The sequence below is a fragment of the Ascaphus truei genome, unplaced genomic scaffold (genome assembly GCF_040206685.1).
Source record: "Ascaphus truei isolate aAscTru1 unplaced genomic scaffold, aAscTru1.hap1 HAP1_SCAFFOLD_2317, whole genome shotgun sequence".
Taxonomy (NCBI): domain Eukaryota; kingdom Metazoa; phylum Chordata; class Amphibia; order Anura; family Ascaphidae; genus Ascaphus; species Ascaphus truei.
Window position 1 is genome coordinate 24932 of NW_027455235.1, and position 16402 is coordinate 41333.

A 16402-nucleotide genomic window follows, 5' to 3' on the forward strand; every position below is an offset into this window, starting at 1 on the left:
GTGTGTGTAGGTATAGGTGTGAGTGTGTGTGTAGGTATAGGTGTGTGAGTGTGTGTAGGTATAGGTGTGTGTGTGTGTGTGTGTAGGTATAGGTGTGTGTGTGTAGGTATAGGTGTGTGTGTAGATATATGTGTGTGTGTGTGGGTGGGTATAGGTGTGAGTGTGCGTAGGTATAGGTGTGTGTGTAGGTATAGGTGTGTGTGTAGGTATAGGTGTTTGTCGGCGTGTGTGTGTGTGTGTGTCGGCGTGTGTGTGTCGGCGTGCGTGTGTGTGGGGGACAAGGGGATAGACTCCCATCATGCCTCACTCCCGTGCTTTGGAGACTCGGTGGGGAACCGCTCCCTGCACTGCAGGGGTTACAGGCTCTCTGCCCAACTCCCCCGGCGGGGGCCCCTTACATGTACGCAGTGCTCTGCAGGATCCCCCCCACCCCAGCCTGCCACGCTTCCCTGCCGGCCCCTCACGTGGCTATGCAGGATCCCCCCCACCCCAGCCTACCACGCTTCCCTGCCGGCCCCTCACGTGTCTCTGCAGGATCCCCCCCAGCCTGCCACGTTTCCCTGCCGGACCCTCACGTGGCTCTGCAGGATCCCCCCAGCCTGCCACGCTTCCCTGCTGGACCCTCACGTGGCTCTGCAGGATCCCCCCCCAGCCTGCCACGCTTCCTTGCCGGACCCTCACGTGGCTCTGCAGGATCCCCCCCAGCCTGCCACGTTTCCCTGCTGCCCCCTCACGTGGCTCTGCAGGATCCCCCCCAGCCTGCCACGCTTCCCTGCTGGACCCTCACGTGGCTCTGCAGGATCCCCCCAGCCTGCCACGCTTCCTTGCCGGACCCTCACGTGGCTCTGCAGGATCCCCCCCCCCCAGCCTGCCACGTTTCCCTGCCTGACCCTTACGTGGAACTGCAGGGGTTACGGGCTCTCTGCCCATCTCCCCAGATGGGGGCCCCTTACATGTACGCAGTGCTCTGCAGGATCCCCCCCACCCTGCCACGCTTCCCTGCCGGACCCTCACGTTGCTCTGCAGGATCCCCCCCCAGCCTGCCACGCTTCCCTGCCGGACCCTCACGTTGCTCTGCAGGATCCCCCTCCCCAGCCTGCCACACTTCCCTGCCGGCTCCTCACGTGGCCCTGCAGGATCCCCCTCCCCCAGCCTTCCACGTTTCCCTGCCGGACCCTCACGTGGCACTGCAGGATCCCCCCCAGCCTGCCACGTTTCCCTGCCTGCCCCTCACGTGGCTCTGCAGGATCCCCCCCAGCCTGCCACGTTTTCCTGCCGGACCCTCACGTGGCTTTGCAGGATCCCCCCCCCAGCCTGCCACGCTTTCTTGCCGGACCCTCACGTGGCTCTGCAGGATCCCCCCTAGCCTGCCACGTTTCCCTGCGGCCCCCTCACGTGGCTCTGCAGGATCCCCCCCACCCTGCCACGCTTCCCTGCTGGACCCTCACGTGTCTCTGCAGGATCCCCCCCCCCAGCCTGCCACGCTTCCCTGCCGGACCCTCACGTTACTCTGCAGGATCCCCCTCCCCAGTCTGCCACGTTTCTCTGCCGGCCCCTCACGTGGCTCTGCAGGATCCCCCCCAGCCTGCCACGTTTCCCTGCCTGCCCCTCACGTGGCTCTGCAGGATCCCCCCCAGCCTGCCACGTTTCCCTGCCTGCCCCTCACGTGGCACTGCAGGATCCCCCCCAGCCTTCCACGTTTCCCTGTCTGCCCCTCACGTGGCTCTGCAGGATCCCCCCCCCCAGCCTGCCACGTTTCCCTGCCGGACCCTCACGTGGCTCTGCCCTCCGGGTGGCTCTTGAGTTTGTGGAACTTGACGCTGTCGCTCTTCTCGAACAGTTTCCCGCACGTCTCGCAGGAGAAGCTGAACCCCACGTCCGACGTGTGCTTCTTCATGTGCCAGTTCAGGGACGCACGCTGCTTACACTGGTACCCGCACACCTCACACCTCCGGGGGGCGAGAGAGAGCAAGTCACGCACTGCTACACCGTGACATGTACACGCAGCGGCAGTGCCAGCCTCCCCCCTCACACACACTACTACACCGTGACATGTATACACAGCGCAGTGCCAGCCTCCCCCCTCACACACACTATTACACACCGTGACATGTACACACAGCGCAGTGCCTGCCTCCCCCCTCACACACTAATACACCGTGACATGTACACGCAGCGGCAGTGCCAGCCTCCCCCCTCACACACTAATACACCGTGACATGTATACACAGCGCAGTGCCAGCCTCTCCCCTCACACACACTGCTACACCGTGACATGTATACACAGCGCAGTGCCAGCCTCTCCCCTCACACACACTGCTACACCGTGACATGTATACACAGCGCAGTGCCAGCCTCTCCCCTCACACACACTGCTACACCATGTATACACAGCGCAGGTACAGCGCGGGCAGCGGCAGTGCCAGCCTCCCCCTCACACACACTACTACACCATGTATACACAGCGCAGGTACAGCGCGGGCAGCGGCCGTGCCAGCCTACCCCTCACACACACTACTACACCATGCCATGTATACACAGCACAGGTACAGCGCGGGCAGCGGCAGTGCCAGCCTCCCCCTCACACACACTACTACACCATGCCATGTATACACAGCACAGGTACAGCGCGGGCAGCGGCAGTGCCAGCCTCCCCTCACACACACTACTACACCATGCCATGTATACACAGCACAGGTACAGCGCGGGCAGCGGCAGTGCCAGCCTCCCCCTCACACACTACTACACCATGCCATGTATACACAGCACAGGTACAGTGCGGGCAGCGGCAGTGCCAGCCTCCCCCTCACACACACTACTACACCGTGACATGTATACACAGCGGCAGTGCCAGCCTCCCCCTTCACACACACTACTACACCGTGACATGTATACACAGCGGCAGTGCCAGCCTCCCCCCTCACACACACTGCTACACCGTGACATGTACACGCAGCGGCAGTGCCAGCCTCCCCCCTCACACACTAATACACCGTGACATGTATACACAGCGCAGTGCCAGCCTCTCCCCTCACACACACTGCTACACCGTGACATGTATACACAGCGCAGTGCCAGCCTCTCCCCTCACACACACTGCTACACCATGTATACACAGCGCAGGTACAGCGCGGGCAGCGGCAGTGCCAGCCTCCCCCTCACACACACTACTACACCATGTATACACAGCGCAGGTACAGCGCGGGCAGCGGCCGTGCCAGCCTACCCCTCACACACACTACTACACCATGCCATGTATACACAGCACAGGTACAGCGCGGGCAGCGGCAGTGCCAGCCTCCCCCTCACACACACTACTACACCATGCCATGTATACACAGCACAGGTACAGCGCGGGCAGCGGCAGTGCCAGCCTCCCCTCACACACACTACTACACCATGCCATGTATACACAGCACAGGTACAGCGCGGGCAGCGGCAGTGCCAGCCTCCCCCTCACACACTACTACACCATGCCATGTATACACAGCACAGGTACAGTGCGGGCAGCGGCAGTGCCAGCCTCCCCCTCACACACACTACTACACCGTGACATGTATACACAGCGGCAGTGCCAGCCTCCCCCTTCACACACACTACTACACCGTGACATGTATACACAGCGGCAGTGCCAGCCTCCCCCCTCACACACACTGCTACACCGTGACATGTACACGCAGCGGCAGTGCCAGCCTCCCCCCTCACACACACTGCTACACCGTGACATGTATACGCAGCGGCAGTGCCAGCCTCCCCCCTCACACACACTGCTACACCGTGACATGTACACGCAGCGCCAGTGCCAGCCTCCCCTCACACACTACTACACAGTGACATGTATACACAGCGGCAGTGCCAGCCTCCCCCCTCACACACACTGCTACACCGTGACATGTACACGCAGCGGCAGTGCCAGCCTCCCCCCTCACACACACTTCTACACCGTGACATGTACACGCAGCGCAGTGCCAGCCTCCCCCCTCACACACACTACTACACCGTGACATGTATACACAGCGGCAGTGCCAGCCTCCCCCCTCACACACACTGCGACACCGTGACATGTATACACAGCGGCAGTGCCAGCCTCCCCACTCACACACACTACTACACCGTGACATGTACACGCAGCGGCAGTGCCAGCCTCCCCTCACACACACTACTACACCGTGACATGTATACACAGCGGCAGTGCCAGCCTCCCCACTCACACACACTACTACACCGTGACATGTACACGCAGCGCAGTGCCAGCCTCCCCCCTCACACACACTACTACACCGTGACATGTATACACAGCGGCAGTGCCAGCCTCCCCCCTCACACACACTGCGACACCGTGACATGTATACACAGCGGCAGTGCCAGCCTCCCCACTCACACACACTACTACACCGTGACATGTACACGAAGCGGCAGTGCCAGCCTCCCCCCTCACACACACTGCGACACCGTGACATGTACACACAGCGGCAGTGCCAACCTCCACCCTCACACACACTGCTACACCGTGACATGTACACACAGCGGCAGTGCCAGCCTCCCCCCTCACACACACTACTACACCGTGACATGTACACGCAGCGGCAGTGCCAGCCTCCCCCCACACACACTGCTACACCGTGACATGTATACACAGCGGCAGTGCCAGCCTCCCCCCTCACACACACTCCTACACCGTGACATGTATACACAGCGGCAGTGCCAGCCTCCCCCTCACACACACTGCTACACCGTGACATGTATACACAGCGGCAGTGCCAGCCTCCCCCATCACACACACTGCTACACCGTGACATGTATACACAGCGGCAGTGCCAGCCTCCCCCCTCACACACACTACTACACCGTGACATGTATACACAGCAGCAGTGCCAGCCTCCCCTCACACACCATGACATGTATACACAGCGGCAGTGCCAGCCTCCCCCCTCACACACTACTACACCGTGACATGTATACACAGCGGCAGTGCCAGCCTCTCCCCTCACACACACTACTACACCGTGACATGTATACACAGCGGCAGTGCCAGCCTCCCCCTCACACACACTACTACACCGTGACATGTATACACAGCGGCAGTGCCAGCCTCCCCCCTCACACACACTGCGACACCGTGACATGTACACGCAGCGGCAGTGCCAGTCTCCCCCCTCACACACACTACTACACCGTGACATATATACACAGCGGCAGTACCAGCCTCCCCCCTCACACACTGCTACACCGTGACATGTATACACAGCGGCAGTGCCAGCCTCTCCCCTCACACACTGCTACACCGTGACATGTATACACAGCGGCAGTACCAGCCTCCCCCTTCACACACACTACTACACCGTGACATGTATGCACAGCAGCAGTGCCAGCCTCCCCCCTCACACACACTACTACACCGTGACATGTACACACAGCGGCAGTGACAGCCTCTCCCCCCTCACACACACTGCTACACCGTGACATGTACACGCAGCGGCAGTGCCAGCCTCTCCCCTCACACACACTACTACACCGTGACATGTATACACAGCGGCAGTGACAGCCTCTCCCCCCTCACACACACTAATACACCGTGACTTGTATACGCAGCGGCAGTGCCAGCCTCCCCCCTCACACACACTACTACACCGTGACATGTATACACAGCGGCAGTGCCAACCTCCCCCCTCACACACACTCCTACACCGTGACATGTATACACAGCGGCAGTGCCAGCCTCCCCGCTCACACACACTGCTACACCGTGACATGTATACACAGCGGCAGTGCCAGCCTCCCCCTCACACACACTAATACACCGTGACATGTATACGCAGCGGCAGTGCCAGCCTCTCCCCCCTTCACACACACTACGACACCGTGACATGTATACACAGCGGCAGTGCCAGCCTCCCCCCTCACACACACTAATACACCGTGACATGTATACACAGCGGCAGTGCCAACCTCCCCCCTCACACACACTGCTACACCGTGACATGTATACACAGCGGCAGTGCCAGCCTCCCCCTTCACACACACTGCTACACCGTGACATGTATACACAGCGGCAGTGCCAGCCTCCCCCTTCACACACACTGCTACACCGTGACATGTATACACAGCGGCAGTGCCAGCCTCCCCCCTCACACACACTGCTACACCGTGACATGTATACACAGCGGCAGTGCCAGCCTCCCCCTCACACACACTAATACACCGTGACATGTATACGCAGCGGCAGTGCCAGCCTCCCCCCTCACACACACTGCTACACCGTGACATGTATACACAGCGCGGGCAGCGGCAGTGCCAGCCTCTCCCCTCACACACACTGCTACACCGTGACATGTATACACAGCGGCAGTGCCAGCCTCCCCCTTCACACACACTGCTACACCGTGACATGTATACACAGCGGCAGTGCCAGCCTCTCCCCCCTCACACACACTACTACACCGTGACTTGTATACGCAGCGGCAATGCCAGCCTCCCCCTTCACACACACTGCTACACCGTGACATGTATACACAGCGGCAGTGCCAGCCTCCCCCCTCACACACACTGCTACACCGTGACATGTATACACAGCGGCAGTGCCAGCCTCCCCCTTCACACACACTGCTACACCGTGACATGTATACACAGCGGCAGTGCCAGCCTCTCCCCCCTCACACACACTACTACACCGTGACTTGTATACACAGCGGCAATGCCAGCCTCCCCCTTCACACACACTATACACCGTGACATGTATACACAGCGGCAGTGCCAGCCTCTCCCTCACACACACTGCTACACCGTGACATGTATACACAGCGGCAGTGCCAGCCTCCCCCCTCACACACACCGCTACACCGTGACATGTATACACAGCGGCAGTGCCAGCCTCCCCCCTCACACACACTACTACACCGTGACATGTATACACAGCGGCAGTGCCAGCCTCTCCCCCATTCACACACACCGCTACACCGTGACATGTACACGCAGCGGCAGTGCCAGCCTCCCCCTCACACACACTACTACACCGTGACATGTACACACAGCGGCAGTGCCAGCCTCCCCCCTCACACACACTAATACACCGTGACATGTACACACAGCGGCAGTGCCAGCCTCCCCCCTCACACACACTGCTACACCGTGACATGTATACACAGCAGCAGTGCCAGCCTCTCCCCCCTTCACACACACTGCGACACCGTGACATGTATACACAGCGGCAGTGCCAGCCTCTCCCTCACACACACTGCTACACCGTGACATGTACACGCAGCGCAGTGCCAGCCTCCCTCCTCACACACACTTCTACACCGTGACATGTATACACAGCGGCAGTGCCAGCCTCTCCCCCCTTCACACACACTGCGACACCGTGACATGTATACACAGCGGCAGTGCCAGCCTCTCCCTCACACACACTGCTACACCGTGACATGTACACGCAGCGGCAGTGCCAGCCTCCCCCTCACACACACTGCTACACCGTGACATGTACACACAGCGAAGTGCCAACCTCCACCCTCACACACACTACTACACCGTGACATGTATACACAGCGGCAGTGCCAGCCTCTCCCCCCTTCACACACACTGCGACACCGTGACATGTATACACAGCGGCAGTGCCAGCCTCTCCCTCACACACACTGCTACACCGTGACATGTATACGCAGCGGCAGTGCCAGCCTCCCCCTTCACACACACTACTACACCGTGACATGTATACACAGCGGCAGTGCCAGCCTCCCCCTTCACACACACTGCTACACCGTGACATGTATACACAGCGGCAGTGCCAGCCTCCCCCTTCACACACACTGCTACACCGTGACATGTATACACAGCGGCAGTGCCAGCCTCCCCCCTCACACACACTGCTACACCGTGACATGTATACACAGCGGCAGTGCCAGCCTCTCCTCCCTCACACACACTGCTACACCGTGACATGTATACACAGCGGCAGTGCCAGCCTCCCCCCTCACACACTAATACACCGTGACATGTACACACAGCGGCAGTGCCAACCTCCACCCTCACACACACTACTACACCGTGACATGTACACACAGCGGCAGTGCCAGCCTCCACCCTCACACACACTGCTACACCGTGACATGTACACACAGCGGCAGTGCCAACCTCCACCCTCACACACACTACTACACCGTGACATGTACACGCAGCGGCAGTGCCAGCCTCCCCCCTCACACACACTAATACACCGTGACATGTACACACAGCGGCAGTGCCAGCCTCCCCCTTCACACACACTGCTACACCGTGACATGTATACGCAGCGGCAGTGCCAGCCTCCCCCCTCACACACACTGCTACACCGTGACATGTATACACAGCGGCAGTGCCAGCCTCTCCCCTCACACACACTGCTACACCGTGACATGTATACACAGCGGCAGTGCCAGCCTCCCCCCTCACACACACTATTACACACCGTGACATGTACACACAGGGGCAGTGCCAGCCTCCCCCCTCACACACACTACTACACCGTGACATGTATACACAGCGGCAGTGACAGCCTCTCCCCCCTCACACACACTACTACACCGTGACATGTACACACAGCGGCAGTGCCAGCCTCCCCCTCACACACACTGCTACACCGTGACATGTATACGCAGCGGCAGTGCCAGCCTCTCCCCTCACACACACTACTACACCGTGACATGTACACACAGCGGCAGTGCCAGCCTCCCCCCTCACACACACTACTACACCGTGACATGTATACGCAGCGGCAGTGCCAGCCTCTCCCCTCACACACACTACTACACCGTGACATGTATACACAGCGCAGTGCCAGCCTCTCCCCTCACACACACTACTACACCGTGACATGTACACGCAGCGGCAGTGCCAGCCTCCACCCTCACACACACTACTACACCGTGACATGTACACGCAGCGGCAGTGCCAGCCTCTCCCCTCACACACTGCTACACCGTGACATGTATACACAGCGCGGGCAGCGGCAGTGCCAGCCTCTCCCCTCACACACACTACTACACCGTGACATGTACACGCAGCGGCAGTGCCAGCCTCCACCCTCACACACACTACTACACCGTGACATGTACACGCAGCGGCAGTGCCAGCCTCCCCCCTCACACACACTTCTACACCGTGACATGTATACACAGCGGCAGTGCCAGCCTCTCCCCTCACACACACTTCTACACCGTGACATGTATACACAGCGGCAGTGCCAACCTCCACCCTCACACACACTACTACACCGTGACATGTACACACAGCGGCAGTGCCAGCCTCCCCCCTCACACACACTGCTACACCGTGACATGTACACGCAGCGGCAGTGCCAGCCTCCACCCTCACACACACTGCTACACCGTGACATGTATACACAGCGGCAGTGCCAGCCTCCCCCCTCACACACACTACTACACCGTGACATGTACACACAGCGGCAGTGCCAGCCTCTCCCCTCACACACTGCTACACCGTGACATGTACACGCAGCGGCAGTGCCAGCCTCTCCCCTCACACACTGCTACACCGTGACATGTACACGCAGCGGCAGTGCCAGCCTCCCCCCTCACACACACTGCTACACCGTGACATGTATACACAGCGGCAGTGCCAGCCTCCCCCCTCACACACACTGCTACACCGTGACATGTATACACAGCGGCAGTGCCAGCCTCCCCCTTCACACACACTACTACACCGTGACATGTATGCACAGCAGCAGTGCCAGCCTCCCCCCTCACACACACTACTACACCGTGACATGTACACACAGCGGCAGTGACAGCCTCTCCCCCCTCACACACACTGCTACACCGTGACATGTACACGCAGCGGCAGTGCCAGCCTCTCCCTCACACACACTACTACACCGTGACATGTATACACAGCGGCAGTGCCAGCCTCCCCCTCACACACACTACTACACCGTGACATGTATACACAGCGGCAGTGCCAGCCTCCCCCCTCACACACACTTCTACACCGTGAAATGTACACACAGCGGCAGTGCCAGCCTCTCCCCTCACACACACTATTACACCGTGACATGTATACACAGCGGCAGTGCCAACCTCCACCCTCACACACACTACTACACCGTGACATGTACACACAGCGGCAGTGCCAGCCTCCCCCCTCACACACACTTCTACACCGTGAAATGTACACACAGCGGCAGTGCCAGCCTCTCCCCTCACACACTACTACACCGTGACATGTATACACAGCGCGGGCAGCGGCAGTGCCAGCCTCTCCACTCATACACTACTACACCATGACATGTATACACAGCGGCAGTGCCAGCCTCCCCCCTCACACACACTGTAGGGGGTCTCTTACTGTAGGGGGGTCTCACACACACTGTAGGGGGTCTCACACACACTGTAGGGGGTCTCACACACACTGTAGGGGGGTCTCACACACACTGTAGGGGGGTCTCACACACACTGTAGGGGGGTCTCACACACACTAGGGGGTCTCACATACACTGTAGGGGGTCTCTTACTGTAGGAGGGTCTCACACACACTGTAGGGGGTCTCTTACTGTAGGGGGGTCTCACACACACTGTAGGGGGTCTCCCACACACACTGTAGGGGGTCTCACACACACTGTAGGGGATCTCACACACACTGTAGGGGGGTCTCACACACACTGTAGGGGGTCTCACACACACTGTAGGGGGTCTCACACACACTGTAGGAGGTCTCACACACACTAGGGGGTCTCACACACACACTGTAGGGGGTCTCTTACTGTAGGGGGGTCTCACACACACTGTAGGGGGGTCTCACACACACTATAGGGGGTCTCACACACACTGTAGGGGGTCTCACACAGACTGTAGGGGGTCTCTTACTGTAGGGGGGTCTCACACACACTGTAGGGGGTCTCACACACACTGTAGGGGGGTCTCACACACACTGTAGGGGATCTCACACACACTGTAGGGCGGTCTCACACACACTGTAGGGGGGTCTCACACACACTGTAGGGGGGTCTCACACACCCTGTAGGGGTCTCACACACACTGTAGGGGGGTCTCACACACACTGTAGGGGTCTCACACACACTGTAGGGGGGTCTCACACACACTGTAGGGGGTCTCACACACACTGTAGGGGGGTCTCACACACACTGTAGGGGGTCTCTTACTGTAGGGGGTCTCACACACACTGTAGGGGGTCTCTTACTGTAGGGGGGTCTCACACACACTGTAGGGGGTCTCACACACACTGTAGGAGGTCTCACACACACTAGGGGGTCTCACACACACACTGTAGGGGGTCTCTTACTGTAGGGGGGTCTCACACACACTGTAAGGGGGTCTCACACACACTATAGGGTGTCTCACACACACTGTAGGGGGTCTCACACAGACTGTAGAGGGTCTCTTACTGTAGGGGGGTCTCACACACACTGTAGGGGGTCTCACACACACTGTAGGGGGGTCTCACACACACTGTAGGGGATCTCACACACACTGTAGGGCGGTCTCACACACACTGTAGGGGGGTCTCACACACACTGTAGGGGGGTCTCACACACCCTGTAGGGGTCTCACACACACTGTAGGGGGGTCTCACACACACTGTAGGGGTCTCACACACATTGTAGGGGGGTCTCACACACACTGTAGGGGGTCTCACACACACTGTAGGGGGGTCTCACACACACTGTAGGGGGGTCTCACACACACTGTAGGGGGTATCTTACTGTAGGGGGTCTCTTACTGTAGGGGGTCTCACACACACTGTAGGGGGTCTCTTACTGTAGGGGGTCTCACACACACTGTAGGGGGTCTCTTACTGTAGGGGGTCTCACACACACTGTAGGGGGTCTCTTACTGTAGGGGGTCTCACACACACTGTAGGGGGTCTCTTACTGTAGGGGGGTCTCACACACACACTGTAGGGGGTCTCACACACACTGTAGGGGGTCTCACACACACTGTAGGGGGTCTCACACACACTGTAGGGGGTCTCACACACACTGTAGGGGGTCTCTTACTGTAGGGGCTCTCACACACACTGTAGGGGGTCTCACACACACTAGGGGGTCTCACACACACTGTAGGGGGTCTCACACACACTGTAGGGGGTCTCACACACACTGTAGGGGGTCTCTTACTGTAGGGGGTCTCACACACACTGTAGGGGGTCTCACACACACTGTAGGGGGTCTCACACACACTGTAGGGGGTCTCACACACACTGTAGGGGGTCTCTTACTGTAGGGGGTCTCACACACACTAGGGGGTCTCACACACACTGTAGGGGGTCTCTTACTGTAGGGGGGTCTCCCCGGTGTGAGTTCTCCTGTGAACCTCCAGGTGATTTTTCCTTTTGAACGATTTCCCGCACGTTTCACAGATAAATTCACGAACATCTCGGGAGAGAGGAAAAGTCACTAGTCCTAGAGGTACCAGCCTCTGTGTGAGACCCTGTGCCCAGCCCTAGAGGTGCCAGGCTCTGTATCCCTGTGCCCTGCCCTAGAGGTGCCAGGCTCTGTATCCCTGTGCCCTGCCCTAGAGGTGCCAGGCTCTGTATCCCTGTGTCCTGCCCTAGAGGTGCCAGGTTGTGTATCCCTGTGTCCTGCCCTAGAGGTATCAGGCTCTGTATCCCTGTGTCCTGTCCTAGAGGTGCCAGGCTCTGTAACCCTGTGTCCTGCCCTAGAGGTGCCAGGCTTTGTATCCCTGTGTCCTGCCCTAGAGGTGCCAGGCTCTGTATCCCTGTGTCCAACCCTAAAGGTACCAGGCTCTGTATCCCTGTGTCCAACCCTAGAGGTGCCAGGATGTGTATCCCTGTGTCCTGCCCTAGAGGTGCCAGGCTCCGTATCCCTGTGCCCAGCCCTAGAGGTGCCAGGCTCTGTATCCCTGTGTCCTGCTCTAGAGGTGCCAGGCTCTGTATCCCTGTGTCCTGCCCTAGAGGTGCCAGGCTCTGTATCCCTGTGTCCTGCCCTAGAGGTGCCAGGTTCTGTATCCCTGTGTCCTGCCCTAGAGGTGCCAGGCTCTGTATCCCTGTGTCCATCCCTAGAGGTGCCAGGCTCTGTATCCCTGTGTTCAGCCCTAGAGGTGCCAGGCTCTGTATCCCTGTGTTCAGCCCTAGAGGTGCCAGGCTCTGTATCCCCTGTACCAGCCCTAGAGGTGCCAGGCTCTGTATCCCTGTGCCCAGCCCTAGAGGTGCCAGGCTCTGTATCCCTGTGCCCAGCCATAGAGGTGCCAGGCTCTGTATCCCTGTGTTCAGCCCTAGAGGTGCCAGGCTCTGTATCAATGTGTCCAGCCCTAGAGGTGCCAGGCTCTGTATCCCAGTGTCCTGCCCTAGAGGTGCCAGGCTTTGTATCCCTGTGTCCGGCTCTAGAGGTGCCAGGCTCTGTATCCCTGTATCCTGTCCTAGAGGTGCCAGGCTCTGTATCCCTGTGTCCTGCCCTAGAGGTGCCAGGCTCTGTATCCCCTGTGTCCAGCCCTAGAGGTGCCAGGGTCTGTACCCCTGTGTCCAGCCCTAGAGGTGCTAGGCTTTGTATCCCTGTGTCCTGCCCTAGAGGTGCCAGGCTCTGTATCCCTGTGCCCAGCCCTAGAGGTGCCAGGCTCTGTATCCCTGTGCCCAGCCCTAGAGGTGCCAGGCAGTGTGCCCACCCTGTGCCCAGCCCTAGAGGTGCCAGGCAGTGTTCCCACCCTGTGCCCAGCCCTAGAGGTGCCAGTCTGTGTGCCCGCCCTTTGCCCGGGTACCTGTATGGATCAGCATGTGTCTCCGCAGGTGGTTGGACAGGTAGAAGCGTTTCTCACAGCCGGGCTCCGGGCACACCTTGGTTTTACCCTTTCTGTGAACTAGGTTTGTGTGATTCTGAGGAGGGGACACAGAGAGTGACAGCTCAGTGCAGGGAGGGGACACAGAGAGTGACAGCTCAGCGCAGGGAGGGGACACAGAGAGTGACACCTCAGGGCAGGGAGGGGACACAGAGAGTGACAGCTCAGGGCAGGGAGAGGACACAGAGAGTGACAGCTCAGCGCAGGGAGGGGACACAGAGAGTGACAGCTCAGCGCAGGGAGGGGACACAGAGAGTGACACCTCAGGGCAGGGAGGGGACACAGAGAGTGACAGCTCAGGGCAGGGAGAGGACACAGAGAGTGACAGCTCAGCGCAGGGAGGGGACACAGAGAGTGACAGCTCAGCGCAGGGAGGGGACACAGAGAGTGACAGCTCAGCGCAGGGAGGGGACACAGAGAGTGACAGCTCAGCGCAGGGAGGGGACATAGAGAGTGACACCTCAGGGCAGGGAGAGGACACAGAGAGTGACAGCTCACCGCAGGGAGGGGACACAGAGAGTGACAGCTCAGCGCAGGGAGGGGACACAGAGAGTGACAGCTCAGCGCAGGGAGGGGACACAGAGAGTGACAGCTCAGCGCAGGGAGGGGACACAGAGAGTGACAGCTCAGCGCAGGGAGGGGACACAGAGAGTGACAGGTCAGCGCAGGGAGGGGACACAGAGAGTGACAGCTCAGCGCAGGGAGGGGACATAGAGAGTGACAGCTCAGCGCAGGGAGGGGACACAGAGAGTGACAGCTCAGCGCAGGGAGGGGACATAGAGAGTGACAGCTCAGCGCAGGGAGGGGACACAGAGAGTGACAGCTCAGCGCAGGGAGGGGACATAGAGAGTGACACCTCAGGGCAGGGAGAGGACACAGAGAGTGACAGCTCACCGCAGGGAGGGGACACAGAGAGTGACAGCTCAGCGCAGGGAGGGGACACAGAGAGTGACAGCTCAGCGCAGGGAGGGGACACAGAGAGTGACAGCTCAGCGCAGGGAGGGGACACAGAGAGTGACAGCTCAGCGCAGGGAGGGGACACAGAGAGTGACAGCTCAGCGCAGGGAGGGGACACAGAGAGTGACAGCTCAGCGCAGGGAGGGGACATAGAGAGTGACACCTCAGGGCAGGGAGAGGACACAGAGAGTGACAGCTCACCGCAGGGAGGGGACACAGAGAGTGACAGCTCAGCGCAGGGAGGGGACACAGAGAGTGACAGCTCAGCGCAGGGAGGGGACACAGAGAGTGACAGCTCAGCGCAGGGAGGGGACACAGAGAGTGACAGCTCAGCGCAGGGAGGGGACACAGAGAGTGACAGGTCAGCGCAGGGAGGGGACACAGAGAGTGACAGCTCAGCGCAGGGAGGGGACATAGAGAGTGACAGCTCAGCGCAGGGAGGGGACACAGAGAGTGACAGCTCAGCGCAGGGAGGGGACATAGAGAGTGACAGCTCAGCGCAGGGAGGGGACACAGAGAGTGACAGCTCAGCGCAGGGAGGGGACACAGAGAGTGACAGCTCAGGGCAGGGAGGGGACACAGAGTGACAGCTCAGGGCAGGGAGGGGACATAGAGAGTGACAGCTTAGCGCAGGGAGGGGACACAGAGAGTGACAGCTCAGGGCAGGGAGAGGACACAGAGAGTGACAGCTCAGCGCAGGGAGGGGACACAGAGAGTGACAACTCAGCGCAGGGAGGGGACACAGAGAGTGACAGCTCAGGGCAGGGAGGGGACACAGAGAGTGACAGCGCAGGGAGGAGACAGAGTGACAGCTAAGGGCAGGGAGGGGACAACGAGAGTGACAGCTCAGGGCAGGGAGGGGACACAGAGAGTGACAGGTCAGCGCAGGGAGGGGACACAGAGAGTGACAGCTCAGGGCAGGGAGGGGACACAGAGAGTGACAGCTCAGGGCAGGGAGGGGATATAGTGACAGCTCAGCACAGGGAGGGGACACAGAGAGTGACAGCTCAGCGCAGGGAGGGGACACAGAGAGTGACAGCTCAGGGCAGGGAGGGGACACAGAGAGTGGCAGCTCAGCGCAGGGAGGGGACACAGAGAGTGACACCTCAGCGCAGGGAGGGGACACAGAGAGTGACAGCTCAGCGCAGGGAGGGGACACAGAGAGAGACAGCTCAGCGCAGGGAGGGGACACAGAGAGTGACAGCTCAGCGCAGGGAGGGGACACAAGAGAGTGACAGCTCAGGGCAGGGAGGGGATATAGAGAATGACATCTCAGCGCAGGGAGGGGACACAGAGAGTGACAGCTCAGCGCAGGGAGGGGACACAGAGAGTGACAGCTCAGCGCAGGGAGGGGACACAGTGACAGCTCAGCGCAGGGAGGGGACACAGTGTCAGCTCAGCGCAGGGAGGGGACACAGTGACAGCTCAGCGGAGGGAGGGGACACAGACGTGACAGCTCAGCGCAGGGAGGGGACAAGCACAGGGCAGAGCTTGGTGACAAAGGGGGGGAGAGGTACAGTCTGACACATGTGGCGGTCACAGCAGGACAGGTGACACAGAGGGGACAGTCACAGCAGGACAGGTGACACAGAGGTGACAGTCACAGCAGGACAGGTGACACAGACGTGACAGTCACAGCA

The 16402-nt window shown here is 59.8% G+C and overlaps 1 protein-coding gene across 1 annotated transcript; it reads right to left on the minus strand.

Annotated features, from left to right (window-relative positions):
- Positions 1-503: 503 nt before the first annotated feature.
- Positions 504-13874, minus strand: LOC142477772 (zinc finger protein 653-like). Its single transcript, XM_075582378.1, has 3 exons — positions 13728-13874; positions 12289-12388; positions 504-1949 (listed from the first exon to the last, which is right to left on the minus strand). Exons 1-3 carry the CDS (start codon positions 13741-13743, stop codon positions 1772-1774), a joined length of 294 nt encoding a protein of 97 aa, XP_075438493.1. The 5' UTR covers positions 13744-13874; the 3' UTR covers positions 504-1771.
- Positions 13875-16402: the final 2528 nt, after the last annotated feature.